We start from the raw sequence: 23,254 nt of genomic DNA on the forward strand, positions 1-23,254 counted from the left end.
TCATCAATGCTATCTACAGTAGATAGCGAATTGGACTCATCAATACTATCTACAGTAGATAGCAAATTGGGCTCAACAGTGCTTAGTAGAGAGCAAACTGAATTCATCAATGGGAATCATTAATGCTATCTACAGTATATAGTAAATTGGTATCTGAATGCTATCTACAGTAGATAGCGAATGGGAATCATCTATGCTATCTGCAGTACATATAGAATATTGAAATCATTAATTTCATCTAGATCGCATATCGGTCTCATGCTATGTACCGCAGATAGCAAATTGGAACTCATCAATACTATTTACAGTAGATAGCAAATTGAACTCATCAATGCTACAGTAGATTGCAAATCGAACTTATCAATGCTTTCTACAGTAGATAGCAAATCGAACTTATCAATGCTTTCTACAGTAGATAACAAATTGGAGCTCATCAATGCTATCTACAGTAGAGAACAAATCGGAACTCATCAGACATCATTGCTATCTACAGTAGATAGCAAATTGGACTTATCAATGCTATCTACAGAAGATAGCAAATTAAACACATCAATGCTATCTACAGTAGATAGCAAATTGGAACTCATCAATGCTATCTACAGTAGAGAGCAAACTGGAACTTATCAATACTATCTACAGTAGATAGTAAATTGAACTCATCAATGCTTTCTACTGTAGATAGCAAATTGGAACTCATCAATGCTATCTACAGTAGATAGCAAATTGGAACTCATCAACGCTATCTACTGTAGATAGCAAATTGGAACTCATCAATGCTATCTACAGTAGATAGCAAATTGAACTCATCAATGCTATCTACAGTAGATAGCAAATTGAACTCATTAATACTCTCTACAGTAGATAGCAAATTGGAACTCATCAATGCTATCTACAGCATTAAACTGTTGTTATGAAAAGACATGTTAAGAAGTTCTTGGTTATCATTTATAAACACATTGCAAACACTTCCTTCAAGCTAGGGGTATGGCTTTGGGGAAATAACAAAAATATTGGGGGGGGGGGGGCTTCTCTTCGTTCGTTCATGCTTCTCCAAACTATCTGACTGTGCAAAACCTTTATTTCAAATAAGCAGTCTCTTTTGTATGAATTATTTCATGTGACTGCGCTAAAGTTATATGACTGTATACGTGTAAAGCCTTTATTGCAATACTACTTACATTTGTAAAGCTTCTATTTGGTATGAGTTCGTTCATGTATTTTCAAGTGACCAGACTGTGTGAAGCCTTTGTTACAGTATTGGAATATGTAAGGTTTCTCTTTGGTATGGATTTGTTCGTGTGTTTTCAAGTTACTTGACTTTACGAAGCCTTTGTTACAGTATTGACATTTGTAAGGCTTCTCTTTGGTATGGGTTCGTTCGTGTGCTTTCAAGTTACCTGACGCTGTGAAGCCTTTGTTGCAGTATTGACATATGTAAGGCTTCTCTTTCGTATGAATCCGTTCATGTGTATTCAACTGACTTGACCATGTGAAGCCTTTGTTGCAGTATTGACATTTATAAGGCTTTGCATTGGTATGGATTCGTTCATGTTTTTTTCATATTACTAGACAGTGTGAAGCCTTTGTTGCAATACGAACATTTGTAAGGTGTCTTTTTGGTATGAATTCGTTCATGTGCATTCAAGTTACTTGAATAAGTGAAGCCTTTGTTACAGTATTGGCATATGTAAGGCTTCTCTTTGGTATGATTCCGGTCATGTAACTTTACCTCACTTCTAATTGGAAACGTTTTCTCACAATGTTGACCTTGGTAAAATGTCCGTTTCGCATCGTTCTCATTTGTTTGTTTTCTTGTTGACTCATTCCCACCCGCACATTGGTCAAAAGATGGTGATGCCAGAAAGCACTGACAGTATATAGCAATTTGGAACTCATCAGACATCATTGCTATCTACAGTAGATAGCAAATTGGACTTATCAATGCTATCTACAGTAGATAGCAATTTGAACTCATCAATGCTTTCTACAGTACATAGCAAATTGGAACTCATCATGCTATCTACAGTAGAGAACAAATCGGAACTTATCAGACATCATTGCTATCTACAGTAGATAGCAAATTAAACACATCAATGCTTTCTACAGTAGATAGCAAATCGAACTTATCAATGCTTTCTATTGTAGATAGAAAATTGGAACTCATCAATGCTATCTACAGTAGATAGCAAATTGGAACTCATCAATGCTATCTACAGTAGATAGCAAATTGGAACTCATCAATGCTATCTACAGTAGATAGCAAATTGGAACTCATTATTGCTATCTATACTTTAGATAGCAAACTGTGGCCAATGCCAATTTCAACAGTTTTAGTGATAATTTTGTTATAAAAATAGCAAATATCAGGGGATTTAATTCTCGTGTATGACACCCCTTGAGCACTACCTGCCGATCTAACATTGCCTCTGATTGGTCAATTACACGATATCTTCACTTCAATCACCAATCATAATCATGACAATGAAGCTTTGCAAAATTCACCCCAATTTTTTTATGTGGTGAAATTATTCTAACAATGTTGCTGATTGGTCTAATTGATAATGAAAACTTCATTTGGACCAATCGGCCGGTAGTTCACATGGGTAAATGCGTATCACTTGCTCGAGAATTCCAGTATTGCTTCCTTACTTTGTTTCTTAAACTGTTGTTATGAAAAGACATGTTAAGTAGTTCTTTGTTATCATTTATAAACACATTGCAAACACTTCCTTCAAGCTATGGGTATGGCTTTGGGGAAATAACAAAAATATTGGGGGAGGGGGCTTCTCTTCGTTCGTTCATGCTTCTCCAAACTACCTGACTGTGCAAAACCTTTATTACAAATTAGCAGTCTCTTTTGTATGAATTCTTTCATGTGACTGCGCTAAAGTTATATAACTGTGTACGTGTGAAGCCTTTATTGCAATACTACTTACATTTGTAAAGCTTTTATTTGGTATGAGTTCGTTCATGTATTTTCAAGTGACCAGACTGTGTGAAGCCTTTGTTACAGTATTAGAAGATGTAAGACTTCTCTTTCGTATGGATTTGTTCGTGTGTTTTCAAGTTACTTGACTTTGCGAAGCCTTTGTTACAGTATTGACATTTGTAAGGCTTCTCTTTGGTATGGGTTCGTTCGTGTGCTTTCAAGTTACCTGGCGCTGTGAAGCCTTTGTTGCAGTATTGACATATGTAAGGCTTCTCTTTCGTATGAATTCGTTCGTGTTTTTTTAAGTCACCTGACATTGTAAAGCCTTTGTTGCAGTATTGACATTTATAAAGCTTCTCATAGGTATGGATTCGTTCATGTCTTTTCAAGTTACTTGACTCCGTGAAGCCTTTAGTGCAGTATTGGCATATGAAAGGCTTCTCATTTGTATGGGTTCGTTCGTGTGTTAAATTACCTGACTGTGTGAAGCCTTTATTACAATATTGACATTTATAAGGCGTCTCTTTTGTATGAATTCGTTCATGTGTTTTCAACTTACATGACTGTGTGAAGCCTTTGTTGCAATATGAACATTGTATTGTCTTTTTGGTGTGAATTCGTTCATGTGCGTTCAAGTAACTTGACCATGTGAAGCATTTATTACAGTATTGGCATATGTAAGGTTTCTCTTTGGTATGGATTCGTTCGTGTGTTTTCAAGTTACTTGACTTTGCGAAGCCTTTGTTACAGTATTGACATATGTAAGGCTTCTCTTTCGTATGAATTCGTTCGTGTTTTTTCAAGTCACCTGACATTGTAAAGCCTTTGTTGCAGTATTGACATTTATAAAGATTCTCATAGGTATGGATTCGTTCATGTCTTTTCAAGTTACTTGACTCCGTGAAGCCTTTAGTGCAGTATTGGCATATGAAAGGCTTCTCATTTGTATGGGTTCGTTCGTGTGTTAAATTACCTGACTGTGTGAAGCCTTTATTACAATATTGACATTTATAAGGCGTCTCTTTTGTATGAATTTGTTCATGTGTTTTCAAGTTACTAGACTGTGTGAAGCCTTTGTTGCAATATGAACATTTGTAAGATGTATTTTTGGTGTGAATTCGTTCATGTGCGTTCAAGTTACATGACTGTGTGAAGCCTTTATTACAGTATCGACATTTATAAGGCGTCTCTTTGGTATGAATTCGTTCATGTTTTTTCATGTTACCAGATTGCGTGAAGCCTTTGTTGCAGTATTGGCATTTATAAGGCTTTGCATTGGTATGAATTCGTTCATGTGCGTTCAATTTACTTGACCATGTGAAGCCTTTATTACAGTATTGGCATTTGTAAAGCTTCTCTTTCGTAAGCATTCGTTCATGTTCCTTCAAGTTACTTGACTTTGTGAAGCCTTTATTACAATACTATTTTAAAAAAATATTCCAATATGGTTCAGTTTTGAAATTGTGATTATTTTTCTAAGTGTAAGGATACTTTTTTGGCGCAGCATGTTAAAGCATGGTAGTATATGGCGCGCTAAATGTACCTCCATGCATTACTGAGAGGTTAACTTTCGCGCCATCACAAACGGTGCCGCAACTTCCATAGATTGTTGTGTACGATGTAGTTAATGGTAATGGCACGTGCCTGGAGGATTTAAACAATAGCGAGATCTGGGCGACCAATCACACGCCAGATCCGTTTAATGATGCATTACATCATGGCCAATTTTAGTTAGCCCAGAAATTGGCCTAACTCTACATAGAGCCCCGTGTAAAGAATCTTAACCGCAACCCAAACTAAGTAGTCCACTTGGGAAGCTAACAAACAGAGGGAGTATGGTGACTGAAAATATCAGATGTGCACACAAATTAATGCAAATCGGCGTTAAATGCTTAAATGTAATAGCCAGAGTATGCAAAATGGGCAAGTGGACTACGGAGAAGTCGAAAAAACCCTGTTCTACTGGCCCGTCAGACCCCAGATATTTGGTTTTGCTGATATTTTAGCGTATGAAATTAAAAAACAGACGGTTTTTTTGTTTTGTTTTTTTTTTGTTTGTTGTTGTTTTTGGTTTTGGTTTGTTTTTTTTGGTTGTTTTTTGGTTTGTTTTTTTTCGGCTGAAATGGATTGATTCAGAGACACATTTATAAAAAAAATTCAGAAAATTGTCTATTAAAGTTATGTTCGGATATTGCAAGCTTTCTGCCATTTTTAGGGTCAAAATCTTTCAGAAAAAAATAATCACAACCGAACTACTCTACTTTGTTAGTCGATATAGAACAGGGTTTTTAGTCGCCTTATCATAAATAGACCTGCAGCATGCATGCTTCAAAATATTTTAATATCATGAGGAAACTTTCAACTTCTCTTATTTCAGCAAATTTGTATTGTATATTTTGCAAATTAAAAACAAAATACAGAATTTTGCTGCAGTTTTGGAAAATGTTCTACCCGATGACCCATTTTTCCAAATGTTATACCAAATGACTCACTTCTTTCAATATTTATACCCAATTAGTCCTTTTTCATTTTGTTCTACCAACCCAGCAAACACAAAACGTTTTCGACATCATTCGCAAAAGGTTATAAAAGGTTGTCAGAAAACGTTTAAATGTCGGGTTATATAAAGGGTATATTAAGAGTATAAAACGATTTCATAAACTTAAAAAACATTTTCGACATCATTCGCAAAAGGTTATAAAAGGTTGTCAGAAAACGTTTAAATGTCGGGTTATATAAAGGGTATATTAAGAGTATAAAACGATTTCATAAACTTAAAAAACATTTTTTGATAATCTACTGCTCAGCAAACCAAAATGTTTTACAGAAAACGTTTAAATGTCGGGTTATATAAAGGGTATAAAACGTTTTAATAACATTCCAAAAACATTCTTGAAAAATCTTGATACAAAACATTCTAAACAGAATGTTATTTTGGGGTTGAAAAATATTTTGCGAAAAATGTTTGCCCAAAATATTTTCAATAACGTTTTAAAAACGTTTTCATGACCTTTATATAACCCGACATTTAAATGTTATTAAAAGGTTTTGAAAAAACATTTTAAAAACATTTCTGTGTTTGCTGGGTTCAAATATTTTAACATAATATTATTTAAGTATTGACACAATATTTGGCAAAAATGTTTGTAAAAATAGTTTACAATAACATTTTTTGAAAACATTTTAAAATATTGTTGTAGTGTGTTTTCATACAAAACGTTTTAAAACGTTATCATGACCTTTATATAACCCGACATTTTAATTTTAATGTTATTAAAACGTTTTTACCTAAACCAAAATATAACTTAAAACGTTTTTGTGTTTGCTGGGAAGTGACCCATTTTTAAAGCATCATTTTAATTCCTGCGACCATTTTTGTTTTATGCAAATTAGCATTTATCCCCTACTTCCTTTTTCCTCCCTTTTTGATATTTTGTTGAGGAAGGTGCTTAGAGTTACTAGCAAGCAAAACCATTGTTCTAGTTTTTACCAGGTTTATTCATTATTTTCCCTTGACTAATCTAATATTTTATGGGTTTGTTCATCTGTCTGAATAAAGCCTTCTTAGCATTTATAAGATATATATTTGGTATGAATTTGTTCATGTGATTTAAGATACAGTCTTTATTAATATTGGTTTATTACCATATAGGTCACAGAATCAAGATATACAGTCTCCCCACAGACCTCTGGCTCACACTTAGTATTTGTTCATTTTCTTGGTAAAGTTTTCATAAAACATACTAGTGCGTGGGATACTCCGCACAGCCAGTTCTGATGACGTCACAGATTTGAGCTCAACACAGAGGCTAAGTTCGACTGGAACAGTTTTTCAAGCTGAAAAAAAACCATACTTCTGCTTATTCAATAGGAATGAGGTTTATATGATAAGCTGGAGAATTTCAATGGCATATCAATGCAATTTACCCCAAATGTGTACGACCTTTGGTTTTCATATACCAAATTGAGATAACTGTCCGACCCAGATATTTTGAGGCCAAAGGGCAAATTCTCCATTGAGAAGTTGTCAGACATGAACTTTTTTAGTTAAAAAAAACATATATTTTGTGAAGCTATGTAAATCACTTGAAGTTCATTGACTAGATGAAAAAAAGTTCTTTTCAATGGCGTTCACCCCAGGTTGATACTATGAGTAGATCCAAAGATATGAGCGATGGAAGTAAAACAGAGAGGGTTTGACACATGCTTTAGTGGCCGTGTAGTAGTGTGCAGAGCAGATGTCGCGAAGTTTTCATTATGGTATAAAAATTGTATGTGTTTTGAAGTTACTTGACACTTTGAAGCCTTTATTGTAACACAAAGTTTCTCTTTGGTATGGATTCGTTTATGTCTTTTCAAACTACATAACACTGTGAAGCCTTTATTACAGTATCGACTAGTAAGGTTTATCTAGTGGTATGGGTTCGTTCATGCTTTTTCAAGGTACTTGACTGTGTGAAGCTTTTATTACAATGCTGACATTTGTAAGGCTTCTCTTTGGTATGGGTTCGTGTATGTGTTTTTAAGTCACCTGACACTGTGAAGCGTTTTTTACAGTATTGTCATTATGTAAGACTTCTTTTTCGTATGAATTCGTTTGTCTTTCCAAGCGACCTGACTCTGCGAAGCATTTGTAGCAAGATTGCAATATGAAAGGCTTCTCTTTGGTATGGGTTCGTGTATGTCTTTTTAAGTGCCAAGACCGTGTGAAGCCTTTATTACAGTATTGGCATATGTACGGTTTCTCTTTGGTATGAATTCGTTTATGTTTTTTCAAGTAGTCCGATTCTGCGTTTGGTGCAGTATTGGCATATCTAAGGCTTCACTTTCGTATGAATTCGTTCATGTTTTTTCAAGTTAAAAGACTTTGTGAAGCCTTTGTTGCAATACTGGCATATGTAAGGCTTCTCTTTGGTATGAATTCGTTCATGTGTTTTCAAGTTACTAGAAGATGTGAAGCTTTTATTACAATACTGACATTTGTAAGGCTTTCTTATGAATTTGTTCATGTTTTTTCAAATGACTAGACTGTGTAAAGCCTTTATTGCAGTATTGGCATATGTAAGGCTTCTCTTTGGTATGAATTCGTTCATGTGTTTTCAAGTAACATGACTGTGTGAAGCCTTTATTGCAATACTGACATATGTAAGGTTTCTCTTTGTATGAATTCGTTCATGTCTTTTCAAGTTACCTGACACTGTGAAGCCTTTATTACAGTATTGACATATGTAAGGCTTTTCTTTGGTATGGGTTCGTTCATGTACTTTCAAGCTACTAGACTGTGTGAAGCCTTTATTACAGTATTGGCATATGTAAGGCTTGTCATTGGTACTGATTGCTTCATGTCTTTTCAAGTGACCAAACGTTGTGAAGCCTTTATTACAGTATTGACATTTGTAAGGCTTTTCTTTGGTATGTAGTCGTTCATGTGTTTTCAATTCACAAGACTGTGTGAAGCCTATATTGCAGAATTGGCATATGAAAGACTTCTCTTTGGTATGGGTTCGTTCATGTGTTTTCAAGTGACTAGACGTTGTGAAGCCTTTATTACAGTATTGACATATGTAAGGCTTCTCTTTATTACGTATTCGTTCATGTGTTTTCAATTCATTAAGACTGTGTGAAGCCTTTATTACAGTATTGGCATATGTAAGGCTTCTCTTTGGTATGAATTCGTTCATGTGTTTTCAAGTGACTTGACTGTGTGAAGCCTTTATTGCAATACTGACATATGTAAGGCTTCTCTTTGGTATGGGTTCGTTCATGTCTTTTCAAGTGACTAGACGTTGTGAAGCCTTTATTACAGTATTGGCATATGTAAGGCTTCTCTTTGGTATTCTGTTCTTGTACATTTACCTCACTCCTGATTGGAAACATTGAATTATAATGTTGACCTTGGTCAAATACCAATTGCGAATCGTTCTCATTCGTTTGTTTGTTTGTTGAGTCATTTACACGTGCCCATTGGTCAGGAGATGGTGACGTCAGAAAACCATGCCTTCTACTATATTGGCTATTGTTGGAGGTGTTTTTTTTTCTTCTTGGTATCGGTATCATCTTCTTATAGTCATACCAGTATGTACGAATCCACTGCTCATGATGACGTAGATGACGCAGATATCCAGGATTATTATTAAAGAACCTTCTGCAATATTTACACACGTGAGGCATCAGGTACCCCCTACTCGTGGCCTTCTTGGAAGCATTCCTGAAACGAATAATAAACATCAATCCATCTAATTATCTAATTGAGGCAAACATTGGCGAATCTTAGCGACCAGTGTCATTATTGGCCTAATCACTAATTCTACTTCATTTGACATTTTCAATCAATTTCATAAAATTTCTCAATTTTCCATATGTCACATCGTTCGGACAAAATACAATCAATAGAAACAGTACAAGTTTGTTTTCGTTTCCTTCCAAGTCATTTCGGGTATTTCAGGGAAAGCGTGACCAAATGTTTAGCGTACTCGCCTTTAGCATGTTTGGTGCACCAGGTCCCGGGTTCAATTCCCAGCGGTGGCAAAAAAGTCTGATCTGTTAATTGAATTGGCAACATATTTCCGCTCTCCCTATGTTTTATTTAGAATTAGACATTGTGCCATGAGAGTATTCCGTTCTTCGGATGAAACATTAAGTCGACGGTCTCGCGTACAGAAACCCATACCAATACATGTGTCTCGCAGTCAGATTCAAAAAGAGCAGGGTGTTAGCATCGGACCGTCCCAATCCGTATGACATGACCCAATGGAATATGCCGCCATTTCATTCTCGCGTACAGAGACCCATACCAATACAAGTGTCTTGCAGTCAGATTCAAAAAGAATATGGTGTTAACATCGGACTGTCCCAATCCGTATGTCGTGACCCAATGGAATATGCCGCCATTTCATTCTCGCGTACAGAGACCCTTACCAATACATGTGTCGCAATCAGATCCAAAAAGAGTAGGGCGTTAACATCGGACTGTCCCAATCCGTATGTCGTGACCCAATGGAATATGCCGCCATTTCATTCTCGCGTACAGAGACCCTTACCAATACATGTGTCGCAATCAGATCCAAAAAGAGTAGGGCGTTAACATCGGACTGTCCCAATCCGTATGACTTGACCCAATGGAATATGCCGCCATTTCATTCTCGCGTACAGAGACCCATACCAATACATGTGTCGCAATCAGATCCAAAAAGAGTAGGGCGTTAACATCGGACTGTCCCAATCCGTATGACTTGACCCAATGGAATATGCCGCCATTTCATTCTCGCGTACAGAGACCCATACCAATACATGTGTCGCAATCAGATTCAAAAAGAGTAGGGTATTAACATCGGACTGTCCCAATCCGTATGTCGTGACCCAATGGAATATGCCGCCATTTCATTCTCGCGTACAGAGACCCTTACCAATACATGTGTCGCAATCAGATCCAAAAAGAGTAGGGTGTTAACATCGGACTGTCCCAATCCGTATGACTTGACCCAATGGAATATGCTGCCATTTCATTCTCGCGTACAGAGGCCCATACCAATACATGTGTCGCAATCAGATTCAAAAAGAGTAGGGTATTAACATCGGACATGACCCAATGGAATATGCCGCCATTTTAGTCTCGTGTACAGAGACCCATACCAATACAAGTGTCTCGCAGTCAGATTCAAAAAGAATATGGTGTTAACATCGGACTGTCCCAGCCGTATGTCGTGACCCAATGGAATATGCCGCCATTTCATTCTCGCGTACAGAGACCCATACCAATACATGTGTCGCAATCAGATTCAAAAGAGTAGGGTATTAACATCGGACTGTCCCAATCCGTATGACATGACCCAATGGAATATGCCGCCATTTCAGTCTCGTGTACAGAGACCCATACCAATACATGTGTCTCGCAGTCAGATTCAAAAAGAGTAGGGTGCTAACATCGGACTGTCCCAATCCGTATGTCGTGACCCAATGGTATATGCCGCCATTTCAGTATCGTATATACAGAGACCCATACCAATACAAGTGTCTCGCAGTCAGATTCAAAAAGAGTTCGGTGTTAACATCGGACTGTCCCAATCCGTATGACTTGACCCAATGGAATATGCCGCCATTTCAGTCTCGCGTACAGAGATCCATAGCAATACATGTGTCTCGCAGTCAGATTCAAAAAGAGTAGGGTGTTAACATCGGACTGTCCCAATCTGGATCCAGAGGAGTCAGAGGGGGTGGGGCCAATTTGGGGGAAACATGAAATATGCTGGAGCGTTTGCGCTACGCAGGGGATGTCTGAAAAAAAGTTATAAACTTTTGGAAAATGAAGACCCAATTGAAGCCATTTGGTGGATCATTTTCCCAGCAAACACAAAACGTTTTCGACATCATTCGCAAAAGGTTATAAAAGGTTGTCAGAAAACGTTTAGATGTCGGGTTATATAAAGGGTACACTAATGGTGTAAAACGTTTTCATAACATTAAATAACATTTTTTTAGTCCAGGCAAAATAATAGTTGACCTCAAACAAATTGCAACAGAATTTTTTTTACCACAATGCATTTCTACAATGTCTCTAGAATGACATACTAAAAGTCCCTAAATATCCAAGTGGTGGAAATATGCCTAATTTGCATAAATCCAAAATGGCCGCCAATTCACAGATTTTTCACTTTATTTTGAATGTACCACTCATCTTTTACAACTTTTAAGGTACTTAGATACCTAAAATGCTTATTCCAGAATGGATAATCAATTCATGTTTCACAGGTTTGCCAAATGTCTCAATATGGGTGCCTTAATTTGCATAAATCCAATTTTATATTGATTTGGTCATCATTCCCAGTCTACACAACGTTTGTGGTAATTTAAATGTCTAAAATGCACATTTTAGGATCGGTAATATCTATGTATGTTTCGCAAGTGTGCAACGTGCCTTGATATATGTGCCCTAATTTGCATAAATCCAAAATGGCCTACAATTTTGGGACATTTTATATTGATTTGGTCACACTACAATGTTTGTGGTAATTTAAATACCTAAAATGTACATTGGGATGGGTAATGTCTATGTATGTTTCACAAGTGTGCAACATGTTTTTATATGTACGCCCTAATTTGCATAAATCCATAATTTTTGAACTGATTTTTTCATAATTTTCATATTACGTATCTTTTTTTTGTGTGTGTCTAAAATGCATGTTTCAGGACGGGTAATCTTAAAATATGTACCCCAAATGTTTCATATGCCATAATCTGTGTGCCTAATTACAAAGAGTGGCCAGTTACGGACTTTTCATATTGATTATAAAAAAAGTATAATACAAAATATCACACAGAACCCTCAGCTTTCATCCAGATTGGAGTACAGTTTGGTTGCAATCCTCAATATTACAATCTTGTAATAAGCACTTATGTGGCAAAGTCATCTTCAGTAGCATCAATTTCAATGTCTGGTGGTGGCGAGTTAGTGCACAAAGTGTCACGGCACTGAACAAGGGAGGCCATACTTTTAGCATGTTCAGTTTTTGTTTGCGCAATCTTTCTTATATCCACATCTGATGACCTTAGATTGTGGTGTTGGTGGTTACTCGGTATGTAATGCAAGATTTTTGCAATCAACAAGGTGCCAACCCCAATCTTCTGGAAGTTAATTGTTTGCCAAGTCCTTCCACTCGAGTATTTGACAGTAGACACGCAGGAACTTCTTAAAATAGTCACGTGACAGACCATTAATTAGCGATAAAGTGTCAAAGGCAACGAACTTTATGTTCTTCTATCATCACAGAGCACAACAGAGCGCACAGCACACCTGCTTATGTAGGGGAGAATGGAATGTCAGTGGTGTGTCATTGTATGTGCATATCTGCTTATGTAATTTACTGCACAGCAAACACAAATGTTTTACAGATAACATTTAAATGTCGGGTTATATAAAGGGTATAATAACGTTTTTTAAAACGTTATTAAAATAACATTCAAAAACATTTTTGAAAACTTGGTACAAATCATTCTAAACAGAATATGTTATTTTGGGGTTGAAAATATATTTTGCAAAAAAAATGTTTGCCCAAAATATTTACAATAACGTTTTTAGAATGTTTTCACGACCTTTATACAACCCGACATTTAAATGTTATTAAAACGTTTTGTAAAAAACATTTTAAGAACGTTTCTGTGTTTGCTGGGTGCAAATATTTTAACATAATGTTATTTAAGTGTTGACAAAATATATGGCCAAAAATGTTTGCAAAAATAGTTTACAATGACATTTCGAAAACATTTTAAAAATATTGTTGTAGTGTGTTTTCATACAAAACGTTTATATAACCCGACATTTTAATGTTATTAAAACGTTTTACCTAAACCAAAACCCAAAATATAACTTATTTAAAACGTTTTAAAAACGTTTTTGTGTTTGCTGGTTGTCACTATTATTGTGTAAAATTTTAGTTTGAAAAAGCCTAAAATTTGCGAAAAGACAGCGCAATTGAAGCCATTTGTGGACAAGTTTTGACTTTTATTGTCTGAATTATAAATATGTACCCATAACAGAAGGGGTGTCCTATAGTGAGAAAAGTTTGAAAATGAAGACCTCATTGAAGCCATTTGGTGGACTATTTTTGCACTATTATTGTGTAATCAAGATCAATCTCATCGACCGGAAAGTTTCAAAGTGAAAATTTCATAAACTTCCCTCTGATATTGCTGTACCTGCTGTGGTTCAGCAACAGTTTAAACTCCAAATATCATTATGTTTGGAGCTAGCAGTTTAATGAAGAAGATAATATTACTTACTTGGAAATAAAAGAAATCTTCTTGGCTACAACTGTATGCAATCCACGCTTCTTTATTCTGATGCCCAAGTCGTTAGTTCTATATTGGTTCCAGGTTACGGTGTTAATTAACCTTCTGATGTTGACGTTAATGAAGTAAACAATTTTACCAGTGCCTTCTTGCTGCTGCAACTAAACAGTAGTTAGGTTGAAAATGCAGTAAGTACTGTTCGGTGAATAGCCGAAGTAGAATCTCTCAATAAGCCTAATGAATGCTGTAACGCTACTGTCTATGCTCAACTCTTCGATATCCAAATATGACCAAAGGTCGGGATCAAAGGTCGAATGCTTTGCAAAGAAATAAACTGTTTACGCATACACGATTATCAGTTACGTAATTATTGATTTAAGTAATGATTGTTTTATTATTGTTAGTGTTACGATAATTATGGGAACCAACGTGAGTTAATGAGATGAGAATATGATGTCAGGAATTGGAATTTAAGATTGTTATTATCTTGACAACAATAACGACTCAATTAAAGGGGTATTTCGTGATCCTAGCATCCTCTTTTTATGACATTTTTCAGTCGATATCCATGCAAAACGCTTATTTCCAAAATTTCAGCTGATTCCGATTTTGCGTTTGCGAGTTAAGGGTACAGACTATAGGAATAAAGACCAATCGAACATATTCTTGTTTATGCCATAATATTGTAGTCTTTCAACCCTTTCATAACTTCAGCTGTGTAACTTACGAAAATTCCCGCTAAAAAGTGGTTCTTTTAATTTTTGAAAATCTGGATTTTTCGTACTGATCATACTATAATGATCACCAGACAATAATGTTCTAATCACACTATAGACTGTGTTGACATGAGACGTCAATTGCCAGGCAATTTCGGTCATATGCCCACGGATATGTTATGTTCAGTACGGTGTACCATGAGGCACATGCTAACTTAAAATAATTTTTGCAAACTTTGATATTTTTTACAAACTCAAATGATTTTTTACAAACTCAAATAATTATTACAAACTATTTTTTTTGCAAACTTTAATATAATGTATTGTGCATGTAGAGGCCCATTTATTGTCGGATTTCTGTATTTAGATCACGCAAGGGACGCACCATTAGATTCTCAGGGGTGCATGGGAGTTTGGGTCAGGCAGAATTTTTTTTTTTTTTTGGCGGGGAATTTTGTATTTTTTTATCGCCTCCAAAGGGAGGATTTATTTTCCATCTCACTAGTAGGCGAAGTTGTTTTTTCGTCTCACTAGTGGGCGAAGTTCTTTTTTCAAAAAACTCCCATGCCCCCTGGAAATCAAATGGTGCGCCTCTTAACAACAATTGAGCGCTATTAATACACAGTAATGGTTTTAAGCAAATAAGATTCCAAAGTATGGTACGTTTTCTGTCTTTGCTTGCCACGTGGTAAGCCTATGTTGAGGTTGCGATTATATGTACAAAAAAATTCAAGATGGATACCAACAAGTCGTGTGGCCGAGCGGTCTAAGACCCTTCTTTTTTTTTTTTTTTTTAAATCATATTATCGCATCGCGCATATACTCAATCTCGATAGCCTGAGTCTCGCTGGGAGTCTTGCTCTCTCGTGAAAGTCGAAAGTTTGCAAAAAATATTTCAAGTTTGTAAAAAATTATTTGAGTTTGTAGAAAGTTATTTGAGATTGTAAAAAAATTAGTAGAGTTTGTAAAAAAACTATTTGAGTTGTAGAAAATCATTTCAGTTTGTAAAAAAATATTTGAGTTTGTGAAAATTATTTTAAGTTTGCATGTCCCTCATGGTACACCGTAGTTCAGGGACCGTGCTTTTAAAAAACCCGCCAGATCGCAATCAGGCCATTGACCTGTGTAGTGGTCATACGTTGCTCGCTCAACCATAACAGCATGACTGTCCCTAATAGCTACTCATTAATAATGCGTTGCATCAGGTCATGGACTCTATTCAATAATTTTAATCCTTTCTTTGACGTCAGAAAGATGAAAGGGAGACCTTGAAAAACAGATGTGTGGTTCTAGATAATATTTTATTCATCCAAGCTGGTTACAGAGAGTAGTTATTCTTGAGAGGGCACTCACCTCATTTGCATGGCAAAATTACCCGTCTCCTCTGCAGCCAATTTGGTTTCGCTCCATCGAAATCAAGCTGGTCACGGAGGAGACTACTTTCCTTTGTGTTTGTTCATTTGTGTATGGAGAGCCCTTCTTGGAGTCCGTTTGGACTCAGGCTACGCTCTCAGCTAGAGTCCGACGCTGCATTGTACTAGAAACACCTTCTCTGTGAACTCGCTAGAGCAAGGAAAATAAAAACTGGTTTCATTACTATCTGTTTTTGAGCTTTTTTGCAGGTATGCGACCATGGTGTTACCACAACTGTCTTTGCGTCATTAACATGTGCTGGAGTCTAGCACAGGTCAACCAAAGTCCCGGATTTTAATAAGACAATAATGATTGACACACACACCAGGAAGTTTCTCATCCAAAAGAATGAGAAAATTTAAATTCTCACCATTTTGGCTGTTTCTCATCAAAATGTCCGTTTTCTCATCCAAAACTTTCTTTAGTGTATTAAGTTAGCTTAGGCCTATTGATCCTAAATTTGCTGGCGGGTAAAACTCGTTTTAGGGGGGTGTTTAAAAAGGTTGGCCACACATGCGTATAGGCCTACATTATCATACTTGAGTGCCCCTCCCCCCTCCCCGGTGAAATTTGAGACTCATTTGGTCACCTTCCTAAGCGTCCTTGCCCACACGAGTCGCCCAGGAGTAGGCCCTACCCGGCATTATTAATTATTAGTGGTTAGCCTCCCTAAATACAGTCGCGTATCGTGTTGTCAATTATCGTTACTTGTGTCCATGGATATGACCCCATGTATAAGTAGTCTTCATAGAATTCACACAGTCTATGCCATGTCATTTACGGATACAAAGAGGATAATAATGTTGAGGGCGCCCACAAAATCTTACACCGTCTTACACAATGTTCCAAGGCAAAGTTCAGTTTAATATTTACTCATCGTACAAATACAGACGTTTTATTATGTGATGATGTTGTCTGGATGGGTGGACAGTTGTCACACTGTGGAAAAACAACAACCGGGAATCCGCATTCATTTACAAATAGCATTAAATTAGTATCACATAGTGGCCTCCGTGCAGTGGAAAACCTTAATTCTTTCATCAAAAAGAAATGAAAATGACAAAAACAACCGGATCCACCTGTACGCCTATAAAATGGGCACAGAAATTTGTCTCAAATATGAATGAATTTTAAGAAACATACGGGATATGATGAACCAATGACCTGACGCCATGATAGTAGGATCTATTAGTCGTTTTATATACAATGTATATACCGTGTTGTCATAATACCAATATTTGACATAATATATAACGAGTAATATTTAGTATTGTAAATATGCAGTTCATATGCACAAACGAACACTGATCTTTATGATATTCAGGTTGTTGTACATCTCATATAACATGTCATATAGGAGGTCATATGTGTTGACCTTCTCCTATTGTATTTGTTCATCTGTGTATGGAGAAGATTAGCGCCATTAAAACTCCATCAGTATTTGGGCGTAGTTCAGTGAACTCACCAGATTGCTATTCCAAGTACTTTGATAAATACAGATAATATGTATTAATGGGTCGAGGCGATTGCATTGAAAAACTAATAAATTATTCATAACAGTTACGTAATCAATCGATAGTGCGGACACTTTTCATTTACAAACCACCAAAATTCGTAATCTCTTACCGTTGGAAAAGAAACCACGTGAATAGAGTGTCATAGCCCTGCTGGTTATCTAGGATATTTCTAGGAGGCGACACTTATTAATTCATAACGCTCACATCTTTCTTCATCCAATGGACTTTGGAGAACTGCTGAGATAATAAGTGGATGTTACAATCTAATCGGCTACAATCGGCATAGTTGATGATATCTGATTCTGATAATTCACTAGTAGCAGCAAAATTACAGCGCTTTGTATCCTCTGGTGCGCTATATAAATCTTATATGGATTAATGTTATTTATTTATTTTATAAATATTTCTTTTAAACACAATCTAATGTGATGCTCACTACATGTAGAAGGCCTGGTCTGCAAACGTTTATGGCAAGCCAAGGGATCCAAAAGCTACGCGTAGCTTCTTTCTCGTTACGAGCAGCTGTTTGACCAATCAAAATAGTCAAATTTAATCACGTGGTTGGGTCGTTAGCTGCGCGTAGTATAGTTATAGGTATCCTCTTTCACAATTATTATCTTGTAATTAATTTACGGAATTAGCATAGATAACGAACGGGTAAAGGAGGCCATGTCACAGCACGTGTCAAGAGAACATGTTGCTAATGCCTGGCTATGACACAAAGCATATTTATTTAGTGTTTCCAAGTTTACTCTGTGTTCTGTATTAGCCGTGCAGGGGATATGAAGGTCAAACAACAACTACTACTGATGTAAAGCGCTGTGTAAAGATATTGCAGGGAAAGCGATATCACATGCCACTGTGTAAATATGGAGAGAGTAATGGGTCATCATTTTCTTCGGAAGGGGGGTCCTAAATTTACAAAAAGTCGGCGTCAATAAAATTGCGGCCCTCACTATTTTGGCATCAAAAATGTTATGACCCCGGCTCCCACCACCGATACACCTTACCCCCTATAGACAGGCTAAAATTGTATTGAAATCAGTCTTTTTGAATACAATAAACACATCTTATGACTCCCTACATTTTGTTATTATGAATTTATGACCCCCTCCAAAAAATATGACCCCTATATTTGGGACCCCCTTCCGAAGAAAATGATAGCCCCCTAAATATAGAACAATCATCATTCTGTTCAGATATTACTTTAATAGCACCTATACCATTTTTTGCTGATACAGATATTTTCATTTACAAAAATTAACAACGTAATATTTGTGAGAGAGGATGTTTACATCAGCTCCACGTGTTTAAAACCGCGAATCTGATTTGTTAATAAGCTGCACGTAACGAGAAAGAAGCTGCGCGTAGCTAGTCCCACGTTCTGAGCCGCTTAGCTTGCCATACACGTTCATTTCATAAATCTAGTAAAGATAAAGCTTCATGTTTAGTGAAAATGAATACCAAAGCTGGATATTATACAATCGTGATGCATTCCTTCTTGTTATGGACGACAAGTATTAACTTTGATATTATTATGGCAATATCCATTCCCTTCTCAATTGATTATGCTTTCTTTTCGAATCGAAAAATAAACCATGAGGCCTAGAGGCCATGATATAAACCTATATTCGGTATGCGGAAACCTTCCACGGTTAGGGCGGCGCTTGCACTCGCATATTCACTAAACTGCCGCCTCCTTCATTTGCCAACCTTTATCGAGGGGCGAGTTTGAGGTTTTATAGTCATACATGTAGGCCTACCATTTTTCACCCTTATGGCAGTCAACGTCAGCGCGTTGAAGCAGCTGTTTCGCTCGCGCATCTATGTGGCGTCATAAGCGTGTGCATGTGTACACCAGCGCGCTGCAGCGCTTTGACCGAACGCTAGTAATTATTTGGCTGTGCCCAATTAAATGCTCACTGTACTGACATCACTACCACATCAGGATGAAAAATCGCATATCGCAAACCAGCCAAATTTGTCATAGGTTTGAATGCTAGTAGGAAAACCGTGAATATAGGGTCTCAAACTCTGAAACATCTGAGCAGAAACGTGTCCTTTTTACTGGTTTAAAGTGAGTCTGTAGCTGTCGCCATCTTTGGAATATAATACAACATTCTCTGGCCAAACATCGGGTTAAATGTAAGTAAATAGTTAAAATCGTCTAAATTCAATAATATCAAACAGCCACGGACATTAAGTCAAGGCTACATGAGAAGTTTGGTGTAGGTCACGCATTTCCTTGGTATAAAAAAGCCAAAAGGATGTCCAAAATTCCCTCTTTTTATCACAACGCGATTTATTACGAAACAGCATTTTCATAGGGCCTACGCTGGTTCTGTCAATTCTAGTTTAAAATCTGTTCGTCACATGCAGTCTGATTTGGTATCTATGTTATCATCAAAGTCTTGGGAACTAATGTGGACAGTTGTTTTGTTTAAAAAACGGATACTGTTTAAAATATCAGTATTTACGCGAGCGACATTTTGAGTGTGTAAAATGCATTGAAAATTGTCGGCTAAAGAGTGCATAAATTAAAATCGCGAACAGTAATAGCAACAATAACTATCTACATTCCAAGCGGAAACGCTTTTCATAAGCATATCCCACTTTTTTCAGCAATCGCTGAAACCTAAATATGCAATTCCAGGCGATTTGTAAAAAATAGCGTCAGCATATTTTACTATGAATTTGGGACACCGAAACAAATGCTTGCATTGGTGCCAGACCTATTATAATGATACGATAATTAGGCCCCCAATAATGGCTTTCATTTTAACCGTTATTTATTAAACTGAGATTTTTACTTTTTGAGAAATTAATGAATTTATCGAAAAACTTTTCGGAGAACGCTACTTTAATGAACCCATGCCTTAAGCATGATTTTGTGTATTACACTGCTCCATAGACAATGTGTTGACATTTCGTTCTGGTATACCAGCACGTATACCAGAACGAAATTCAAATTTCACGATATCTTTGCTAAACGAATTAATCTGCAAGAATTTTTTTTTTGCACATAAACATTATGTAGCCAGAGGTTTCCAGTGATATAAAAATCTAAACTTTTTTGAGAAAAGTGGGGGATGATGCTGTGGATCACAAAATGCCCTTTTAATTGTCTATTCCAATGTTTACTAAACTTGAAAATGTGAAAGTAAATCTCGCGAAAATAAAATGTCGTTTCGATCAATTTTTAAGTTAGGCATTATAATAATACATTTGAAAAATTATTTTCTGATATAAGCATGGTGTATGTTTTCAACATATAAAAATAAAATCTTGCTGGTAAAATAAAACGAAATAGATAAAAAAAATAACATTAATCCAATTCAATTCAATTCAATTCAATTCAATTCAATTTTATTAAAAATTGAATTGGCCGTTGAAATTAAAGAAGACCTAAGTGTAATTCAAACTTTTGAAATCTAAGAAATTGCTTAAAATGGTGAAAAAGTATCAATTTTTGGCCAAAATCACTAAAAACGTGCATTTTTTGCCTACTTATGGATTTCAGGAGGTCATAAGTCAAAAACCATGGCTCACAGAAATATATTGTGATTGACCCTTTTTGATCCAAACACCCACCTTAATAGATTTATACACTTTTAATGAATAAAGCATAAGTCATTTTTCAAACAAATTCCCCTGTGAGTTGTTTTTTGGTCAAAACTGCACAAAGTCACCAAGAAATGGCATTTACACCCCGTCAAATACATTGAATTAAGTGATGAATTTGTTCAACGATATTAAAATAATATCTATGTGGCATGTGTTCTACACACTCCATTTAGGGGCCGTCCATAATTTTCGCCATTTTCACTTACGTACAAAGCGTACGTAACTTTTTACCCCCCCTCCCTCCCTCGAGTTACGTACAAATAAAATGGCGAAGGATTTCCATGACTACTAATAGCAAAATTGAGATGTTGGCTTGGGGTTGTGGTTAGAGTTTAGGTTAGGGTTATATTACGGTGTTCCAGGAGGACAGTTAGTTCTGGATTAACATGATTAATATTTTTACAGATAAGTTGAGAAATGCTTAAAAAAACTTCCTTTTTAAACCATATATTCATGAAAACGAAAGCCATCAATAAATTAAAACATAGCTTAAAATGCAGCCTGAATCTAAACTAAATGACTAATGCACTTTAAAATCTGCTGAACATCCTATACTCTCTTTTCCACTTAGAACTCCTGGGATCAAATCATAGGTGGAACCAAGGGACATCCCTTTGACATGTTTGGTGTATGTTCTTGCAATTAAACTATGGGTTCCAAGATAGAAAATACTTTTTTTAAAGTATTTTGGTATGAAATAAATTGAGCATAATGTAAAATAGGACCATTGCTTCTGCATAGACTCAACATTAAAGCGAAAATCATTTTTGCATGCATGTTAAAGAAATTGTTAAAACGAATTGAAAAATTTTAGGTCAATTGGTTATGTAAAATATTGGAAAATACCATAATAATTTTCACATTCATTTTTTTATTGCTCAAACAAATCGCCATTTTTCTTACGTACACATGCCCAGGATTTTTACCCCCTCCCTCCCTCTTACGTACGCTTTGTACGTAAGTAAAAATGGCGAAAATTATGGACGGCCCCTTAGTTTTAAAGATATAACCAGTTAAAAAGTGAAATTTTGGGGTAAAAATTACAAAAATTCTTAATGCTTTCGTAACCGTTGCCATGGAAAGGAATAGAACGCGCGTTATAAATTTGCCATCATGTCAGAAAAGATTCTGCAGACTCTTCTGAACAATTTGATATATGATTTGTCCATTTTATGTTGAAACATCTGTCCTATGAAACCATTAAATAGAGCGCTTTTTGCTTCATGGCCTCTATACCCTACAGAGGATAGCAAATTGGAATAATCAATGCTATCTACAGTAGATATCAAATGAAACTCATCAATGCTATCTACAGTAGATATCAAATGAAACTCATCAATGCTATCTACAGTAGATATCAAATGAAACTCATAAATGCTATCTACAGTAGATATCAAATGAAACTCATCAATGCTATCTACAGTAGATATCAAATGAAACTCATCAATGCTATCTACAGTAGATATCAAATGAAACTCATCAATGATATCTTCAGTAGATATCAAATTAAAATCATCAATGTTATGATTGTTATCTACAGTAGATATCAAATTAAACTCATAAATGTTATCTACAGTAGATAGCAAATTGTACATACAATATTGTACGTACAATAAAAAGTCTGTATACTGCTTTAAAGCAGTATACAGACTTTTTATTGTACACATTAATAATGTATACAATATATACGTTATTTAATCTATTGCCATTCTATTTCCAGTAATGTTTAAGTTCTAACGAATGTTTGATGACGTAAAATCGATAATATATTTCTGCTAGATATTGTATGTAACATATTATCGATTTTTCGTCATCAAACATTCGTTAGAACTTAAACATTACTGGAAATAGAATGGCAATAGATTAAATAACGTACATATTGTACATACAATATTGTACGTACAATAAAAAGTCTGTATACTGCTTTATAGTTGTACACCAAGGCTCTAACGATTACCCATTTGTTCAATGCCTTCTTTGGTGACAGCGCCATCATTAAAACCACGAATTACTATTTTACAAGCATCAAAGTGATAAAAGCTTTGTCGTTCCCTTTTGTATATCGTAAATATAAAACTGTATCATGCAAAGTTCAAATTATTTTAATATAAGCACTGCATGTAACAAAATCAATTTATCCATCGTTTGATGTATGTTAATTATTTTTAATCATAATTGTTGTTTTAATGACGGTAGCGATGAATTGTAATTATGAATAAGTTATGGATGAGTGATCACATTCGCTAGGATAAAATTATGATAAATATTGA

General features: G+C 35.9%; 1 protein-coding gene across 1 annotated transcript; it reads right to left on the reverse strand.

Annotated features, from left to right (window-relative positions):
* Positions 1-3,015: 3,015 nt before the first annotated feature.
* On the reverse strand, positions 3,016-22,977 carry LOC140142127 (uncharacterized). The gene is made up of 3 exons (XM_072164093.1): positions 22,942-22,977; positions 3,585-3,906; positions 3,016-3,503 (listed from the first exon to the last, which is right to left on the reverse strand). Exons 1-3 carry the CDS (start codon positions 22,975-22,977, stop codon positions 3,016-3,018), a joined length of 846 nt encoding a protein of 281 aa, XP_072020194.1.
* Between the last annotated feature and the right edge of the window lie 277 nt (positions 22,978-23,254).

Source organism: Amphiura filiformis, chromosome 20 (assembly GCF_039555335.1).
Source record: "Amphiura filiformis chromosome 20, Afil_fr2py, whole genome shotgun sequence".
Classification (NCBI taxonomy): domain Eukaryota; kingdom Metazoa; phylum Echinodermata; class Ophiuroidea; order Amphilepidida; family Amphiuridae; genus Amphiura; species Amphiura filiformis.